The 8,367-nt window shown below is 50.6% G+C and overlaps 1 protein-coding gene across 1 annotated transcript; it reads right to left on the bottom strand.

The window, feature by feature from the left end:
- Nucleotides 1–4,058: 4,058 nt before the first annotated feature.
- On the bottom strand, nucleotides 4,059–5,203 carry LOC109758586 (uncharacterized). The gene has a single exon (XM_020317450.3). It carries the CDS (start codon nucleotides 5,167–5,169, stop codon nucleotides 4,273–4,275), a length of 897 nt encoding a protein of 298 aa, XP_020173039.1. The 5' UTR covers nucleotides 5,170–5,203; the 3' UTR covers nucleotides 4,059–4,272.
- Between the last annotated feature and the right edge of the window lie 3,164 nt (nucleotides 5,204–8,367).

Here is an 8,367-nt window from a genome sequence, read left to right as displayed (position 1 = left end):
TTCCTGGGGACAAAGCTACGGGCCCGGACGGTTTCACAGGAGTTTTTTTCAAGGAGTGTTGGGACATCATAAAACCTGATATCATGCTTGCTGTCAATAGTTTCTCCAATCTCCCTGTCAGCAACCTCCACTAGCTCAACTCAGCCAACATTGCTCTCATACCCAAAAAGGATGGAGCAGAGGGCATCTCTGACTTCCGACCAATAAGTTTGATTCACGCGGTCGCTAACATTATTGCGAAGATGATGGCCACTCGGCTGGCCCCTCACATGCCCGCGCTGGTTTCCAACACGCAGAGTGCTTTTATTAAGAAAAGAAGTATCCATGATAACTTCATGTATGTCCGCAACCTAGCACGTCGATTTCACCTTACCAAGTCTCCAACCCTGATGTTCAAGCTCGACATCAAAAATGCCTTCGACTCGGTTCGTTGGGATTACCTCATGGATTTGTTGCGTCACCATCATTTCCCAAGTCGTTTCTGTGATTGGATTTCTGCACTACTTTCCACGGCCTCATCCAGAGTGTTTCTCAATGGTATTGCGGGCGACCCTATGAAGCATGGCCGTGGACTTCGGTAGGGGGATCCTCTATCCCCCCTACTCTTTGTCCTTGCCATTGACCCCCTCCACCGCATGCTCGCTAAGGCCACCGAGCAAGGCAACCTTCACCCGTTGCATGGAAATCCGATTCGGGCATCCCTGTATGCCAATGATGCAGCCATCTTTGTTGCGCCAATCAAGGTGGACATCCAGTTCCTTGCCTTGACGCCGAGCTCCTTTGGTGAGGTCACCGGCCTTGTCACCAACTGCAACAAAAGTTTGGTTGTGCCCATTCGTTGTGCCAACCTCGACCTTGATGACATTCTTCAGGCCTTCCCTGCTGTCCGGACCTCTTTTCCTTTGCGGTAACTTGGCCTTCCTCCATCGGTCACGAGGCTAAAACGCATCCACTTCCAATACCTTGAGGACAAGATTGCGGGCAAGCTCCCACCTTGGTTGGACATGCATGTGGCTGCCCCGGGGCGCATCATTTTGGTCAAAGTGGTTCTCACAGCCATAGCAATCTATTGCCTAACACCCCTGGATATCCCAGTTGGCGTGCGGAAGAAGATCGATAGCCTGAGACGTGCATACCTTTGGGCAGGCTGCGAAAAGGTGTCTGGAGGCAAATGTAAGGTTCACTGGAACCTAGTTTGCAAACCCAAGATTTTTGGTGGCCTGGGCGTTCTAAACCTCAAAAAATTTGCCACCGCCCTTCGGCTTCGATGGCTTTGGTTCGAGTGGGCTGACCCACCTAAGACTTGGGCCGGAATGGAGACGCCATGTAGCAACGCTGATAGAGATCTCTTCACGGCGTTCACGACTGTGACCATTGGGGATGGTAAAAAGGCAAAATTCTGGGAATCATCATGGCTTAATGGCCTTCGACCAAAAGATGTGGCACCGAAGATCTTTGAGATATCTAAAAGGAAGGCGCGTTTGGTCAGCAAAACGCTTGATAACAACTCCTGGATCAGCCAGATTGACACCTCTCAGGGCCTCTCTCTAGACCACATCCAGGAGTTCGCCACTCTCTAGGGGATGCTACAAGAGGTTACTCTCAGCTTGGATAGGAAGGATATGATACTTTGGAAATTCACTTCTAGTAAAGAATATTCGATGGCCACTGCTTACATGGAGTAGTTTGCGGGACAAGTTCTCAGTCCGACCTCTACCACGGTCTGGAAGTCTTGGGCCCCGCCGAAATGCAATTTTTTTGCTTGGTTGATCATTCGGAATCGCGTCTAGACGGCCGATCGGCTGCAACGGCGAGGATGGCCGAATTGCGGCCTATGCCCCCTATGCAAGCAGACTCAGGAGTCAGCTGCTCGCCTTCTCTTCCAGTGTAGATTTACCGCCCGAGTTTTGAATAAGATCATCGCTTGGCTTGGCATTCATGGCCAATCTATAGCGGCATGGCGGCATGAGGTTTCCGTCCCTGATTGGTGGCTCAAAACGACCAGTTCCGGAGGCCACACCAAGAAGGCGATCATGTCAGTTATGATGCTTGTCTCGTGGGAAATTTGGAAGGAGCGAAATGCGAGAGTCTTCCGCAAGACGGCCGCCCCGGCCATCGTCATCGTTGCAAAGATCAAAGAGGAGGCCCATCTTTGGGCGCTAGCTGGAGCTAGTCAACTAAGTACTCTTATGTCGCAAGAATAGGCTTTCCTTTGTTTTTGCCATGCTACGGCTTATGTCTAGACCTTCTTCTTAATTAATGAAATGGCAAGTCTTTTGCCTTGTTTCAAAAAAAACAAAGGCATTATTTATGGCAGTGGAGAAACAAAACTGGCTCTCCGAGCAGTTAACGTGTGCCGATCCAGGATTGCGGACCGAGAGATTGATATTTCGATCCGAGAAGCCAGAGCGTACGCAAGCGGACCGCCGAATCGATTCGGCACCCGACCCCGAGCAGCAAAGTATTACTTTTTTTAAGAAAAGGAGGATGACCCCTGGTCTCTGCATCTGAGAGATGCATACGAGCATTTTATTCATTATTTTCGAGGACCTTACAAAGTAGAACAACAATATGCCTGAATCCGCCATCTTGGCAACATCTGCCGCCACTCCTATCGAAATGATGAAGGGGTGCAAGCTGGGCCACATACCCTGACCTCTCACCTAAGCCTAACATCTAAAGCCGGAGGCCCCGACCGAGCCATCTGCCGGGTCCAGGGCTCAAACTGGTCCGACGCACTCACATGTGTCGTCGCCGCCATCTTCCACTGGTCCATCTTCAGAGCAAATTGAGGTGACTACCTTGGCAGGTCCTCCGCATCGACGCCACCACGACGCCAAACGACGACCTCCACCTACGCGAGCCTTGGCAGGTCCACCGCCATTGACGCCACCACGACGACAGACGACGACCTCCACCTACGCGAGTCCATCTCCAAGCAACGGACGTAAATCCATGCTAGGATAGGGTTGCACCACCGCCGTCGCTCACCACCCACAAGCGCCACCCAACCCCAAGGTTCCCAAAGCGGCGCCTTCAAGAAGGAAACGGCGCCGCGAGCGCCGCCGCCGCCCAACAAAGTTAGGGCTTTCGCCCGGGAGACCTTGCCTCCAAGGAGAGGAACGGCGCCCTCGGGCGTCGCCGTCGACGCGGCCAGTCATGGCCGACCAGGGATTTCGCCCGAACTAGATCCCCACCACCACCAGTGCTTCCTGTATAGAACTGGCGACCAAGAGGAAGCGCCGCCCGACCAGGCTGGCCCACACGCTGAACCGGGGAGGAGGGGAGGTGCCAGATCGCACGCACCGACCGCCGCAGAAGCCGCTGCCGGCCGCCAACGACCACCGGATCCCGCTGCCCGCGTGATCGGGACGCCCGATCCACCACCCGCATGGCTCCTAACCGGCCGTGCCTTGCCAATGAAGCCGCCGCTCCAGATCCGGGGTTCCCCACGCATAGGCAGGGCAACGGAGGCCCCGCCGCCGCCATCCTTGGCGCCCCGGGCTTGCCCGGCGGCTGCCTCAGGCAGCGGCGAGGAAGGGAAAGAGGGGGAGGGGGGTGAGGAGGAGGGGCGGCTAGGGTTGGGCGGCAAAGTATTACTACTGACTGATGAACATCGCGCGTGCCCGTGCATATGCTGGCATTTGATGCGCCCGTCGTGAACTGGCCGTGTTATTTTTCGTCTCGCGGCGCTCACCACGGCATTACTGGGCCGCCCCTTCAGTTTTCACCGGTGCCGTCGCCCATCGGCAATGTCGTGATGCTACATCGAATACAATGAGCGGCGTTGGGCGCAATAAGATCGAGAACTCGACATGCGTTTGCGTTCACCTTTGGAAAACAAGCTTGATGAATGCATGCATGCATTCGCAAAAAATAGTAAGTATGAATCAGTAGAAACACCATCCGTTGCAAGCATGCGTAAATCTTAATCTACTACCGGAGTTCTTGCGAGGCACCGTCACATTGAAGAGGTCCCCAAAATTTAGCTTTAACACAGATAAGGAATTTCACCAAATCAACATGGTGAAAAACCACACAAAAAATGGACCATAAGATTCGATAAGCTTAATTTCCATGCATTTGCTAGCTAAAAGACCAAATTTCAATCCCCAAAAGTTGATCCAGTACACGGTAGCATGATTGATTAGACACTGGCGTGTATATATAGAGGTGGCTAAGCAAATCTTAAAGCCTAGAGTACTAATTTCACCGATGATTGCATGCACAACAAGCGCGCCTAGCACCGCATTGCATCGCATGCACTCGACATCACGCCCTGCGGCTGCGGCCCATGGCAGACGGCGCTGCCACGACCTCCATGAACGGAGGGTACTGGACTACGTCCTGCAGCAGCCCCTGCGGCAGCATTGGGAACTCGCCCTCGTCCTCGTACCCGTTGTCGCCGGCGCCCCAAGAAGTGGATACGCCGCCGAAAGCCTCGTGCCTCTCCTGGTTCGGCAGCCAGACCGACGCGTCAGGTTCGGCAGTGCGAACGTGGTCGCGCGGCCGCCTGCTCGCGTGGAAGCCGTGCACCACGTCCTGCAGCAGCCCCGTCTCCGGCGGATCTCGCCCTTGCAGGACGCCGGCCCAGTCCCAGTCGTCGTCGTCTTCCGCTCCAGGAACAGACGACGCCGAGGCCGTGGCGGTGTCTGGCATGGTGACCTTAGCGGCGCACGAAGCAGCGGGACGAGGCGATGGTGGCGTCGGTATGGGCGGCGGAGGGGGGTTCACGTGGGAGTGGCCGTGGCCGGCGTGATGGAGGAGGACGCAGCCGTGCGGGGAGGAGCTCATGAGGTTGTGCAGGATGAAGGTGTTGAGCTGCGCGGGCGGATGCGCCTGCGCCGTCGACTGGCCCCACGGCCAGTACCCCGCCGGCCAGGAATCGACGGGTGCGGGGAAGTTGGTGCGCGCCTTGGCTCCACGCATGAAGCGCGCGGCGACGTCGTAGGCGCAGGCGGCCTGCTCGGCGGTGTCGTACGTGCCGAGCCAGCGGCGCGCTTTGGACGCGGGGTCCCGGATCTCCGCCGCGAACCGGCCCCACGGACGGCGCCGCACCCCGCGGTACTGCATGCCCGTCGGGGACACGTCGCCGGACGCCAAGGAAGAACGCTTGCTGCGGTGGCGGTGTGCGTGCGCGTGCGTCTGTGCGGCCGCGTCGACGTCCATGATGTCCACGCTGTGGAATGGCGATGTGCTTGGGTGTGTTGGGACTTGGGACTGTGAGGGGATGATGAGGCGCGGGGAAGCTGCTTATATAGAGGGGGCGATGGGCAAGAGAAGGAAGGGCTAATATAACCACGATTCCATTTTTCCTTCTTCTTTTCGACAAAATACACCACGAACCACTTGATATTGACTTTGTTGTGGTTTCTAGGCTTGGCGGGTTGCCATTTCTCAATCAATTGAAAAATGGCTATAGCTCAGTCGATGCTCTTTTAGAAATGAAAATGGCTACTACTTGTTTTTAAATCTCGAAATGGCTATTGTTTCTGTCTTCCATTCGTCAAAAAACAAATACCCCCTCCAATACAAATTAATTGTCGCAGACTTGGTATGACTTTATAAAGTTATACTAGTACTACACTACACTAAGTGTGCATCAATTAATATGGATCGGAGGGACTAATTTGTTTTTTCTTTTCTCTTTTGAATATATCAAATTCTCTATTCTTTATTTTTTGAGATTATGCGGAGTTCTTTTTTACTTTATCTTGTGCAGCGTGTATATTAACATCTAAAAATACAGTATTTATTTAGACTAGCCACATTGGAGAGTAACATACACATATCCCTAGACTATGTTACTACCTTTATAGAAAGCTTCATTTAGGTTATAAACTCATATTGTATTGGGACGTGTGATGTTACAGTAACTAGCTAAGTTACTCAAACTACCTATTTCCTCATTGACTCATTGGCACATAAGCAAATTTGCTGAGTTGGACTCGATGTTACTGCTGAAATTACTCCCACTGTGGCTAGTCTTAAGACTTAAGTCATGTACCTTTAAAGATGATTATATATATCAGGTTGGGCTTAGCTGCACTGAAAATAAGCCCCAGATAATCTGATGTGGAAATAAACCACCGAGAGTAAGCTAATCAGCGGCATACCTATCCACAACTCGGGGGGGGGGGGGGGGTGCGACGGTTGTGGCCCGCCAGCATTGGACCATAGTGTGAAAAAAAATGAGGGAAGGGCCTACAGGAGATATTTTTTAACCGGAAGTGTTGTGCACACGATACTCCATGCACAATTTGCACAAAACATGATTTGAAGCCACACCGATTAAAAAAGAGGGGCAATCCAATGGTGTAGGTGAGATGTCGTGTGTAGATCGTGAGGGAAATCATCATGTGTATAGCAGGATTCGTTTTTAACATCTTGTACCCCCAAACACTCAAATTTTAGCCCCCCCCCCCAATCATTTTCTACCTAGCTCCACCAGTGAAGGCAACCAATTCTTTTCGGTTCCTGTTCTTCAGCTTAAGTTGTGATATACCCGATGAAAAGTTTGTAATGGCCTTGGATTGTAACTATGTTATGAAAAAACAATCCTGAGTTTTCGCAGAAAAAAATGATATTAAGTTAATTTTTAGCTTTTTGCCCCTCTATGAACATAGAAGCGATTTTCAAACATCATGAAATGTTACCATGGAAAAAGAGAAAGATCATTGTCACATATACAAATATCATACAAACGTCATGTCTCATATATGAGTACTTGAGAATATAACATGAATAAGAAAAATCTTCGAAGTATTACATGGTTCTCCCAACAAAAGTATACACCATAAAACTAACCGTCAAGAAAAGACTGTAACATCCCAAAATTTTAATTTGGAATGTTATACATTAGATCATCATTGCATAGCATATTTCATTGCATTCTGGCGAAATCCTCGAAAATCCTAAGCAACTCAAGGACCCTCGGAGAGAGTTGGGGATTTTTCGCGGTTTTCATATTTGATTTTTGTCAAATAATGAAACGAGGATTTTTGGTTTTAATTATTTTTCTCTCCGAAAAATATTTCGTATAAAAATAAATGAGAGGAGAAAATATGACTTCTCCAAAATAATTGAAATATTGAGGGAAAAATATTAAAATCAAATATTTGATTTTATTCGGATTTTAATTGCAATTTTAATTGCATTAGAAAAATTGCACGTTTTCAAAACTGTATTTTTGGGCCAAGAAAATGTTCATCTTGTTCTAATTATTTTAATTAGACGGTGAAAATTTATTTTAGCATTTTTAGATTTTTATTTATTTTCTAGGATTTTTTTAGTTCGGCGGAATTAATTTATTAAAAAAAACTCGCGAAGCGCGCCGACTGGGCCGAAACCCAGCCGACGGCCCAGCCCAGCCCCGCGCCTCGTCTCCCTCCTCGAGACCGAGACGGAGACCGCCGCCGCCCCTTGCCCCCTTCCCCACGGCAACACACCCCCCTCCTTAAATACTCTCCGCCGCCGCCCCTCTCCTCACCCCGCCCCGACCCGAAGCCGCCCCGCCGCCGAGAGGACCCGCCGGAGCAGGAGCCCGCCGCCGCCGCCTCGGGAAGCCCCGTACGCCGCCGCCCTCGTCGCCCCTCGCCGCCTCCGACGACGCCCGAGCCCCGCCTCCCTCTCCCGAACCCGCCGGAGCCCCGTCCCGACCCGCCGGAGTTGCCCGCCGGAGGTATAGCCGAGCCGCCGCCGCCGTGCCAGTTTTTTTTAAAAACCGTTCGGTTTATTTTTTTTCCGAAACCCTAGATTTTTTTAAATATATCGGTTTATTTTCTTCGGTTTAGTTAGTTAGTGAACGTTCACCGATCCGTTCGTTTTAACGAACGTGTTCGCCGGTTAGTCGCAGTTAACGAACGTCCGTTCATTTAACTGTTCGTCAGTTTTCTTTTTCGTCGGATTTTCCGCGATTATTCCAGATCGCGATTTCTAACCAGATTTTCGTTCTGGTATATCTTTTAGCTCGTTTATCGGAATCAGGCGATTCAAGCGCCTAGAGTTTCGTCTCGAAATTCTCTTTTCGATTAACCTATTCAAACAAGTTTTTGCTACTGTAAAATTTGACCTAGATCCAGATTAGTAAACGAAGCTTGTTTCTTTCGCCGTTTGACTTTCGTTGCTTCGTTCGATTTGTTTCTTTTTGCAAACCGGAGTTCTTAAGTTGAACTTTCTGGTTAGATCATTTATTTGAGTTTTACCCGTGCATTTGATGAGTGCTTATTGTATGCTTGTTTGTTTGCGATAGAGTACCCGGAGTGCGCCGCTTGCTACTTCGAATCTCTAGGTTTCACGGATCATCAGCAAGGCAAGTAACACTTTGATCGTACTTTTTTACTACCCAGTTTTATTGCATTAGACCAA

The sequence above is a fragment of the Aegilops tauschii genome, chromosome 6 (genome assembly GCF_002575655.3).
Source record: "Aegilops tauschii subsp. strangulata cultivar AL8/78 chromosome 6, Aet v6.0, whole genome shotgun sequence".
Classification (NCBI taxonomy): Eukaryota; Viridiplantae; Streptophyta; class Magnoliopsida; order Poales; family Poaceae; genus Aegilops; species Aegilops tauschii.
This window is presented reverse-complemented; position numbering and strand designations above follow the sequence as displayed.

What these genes read in the sequence shown, in the direction of transcription:
- LOC109758586 (XM_020317450.3), bottom strand. Translation starts at nt 5,169, where the DNA reads ATGGACGTCGACGCGGCCGCACAGACGCACGCGCACGCACACCGCCAC.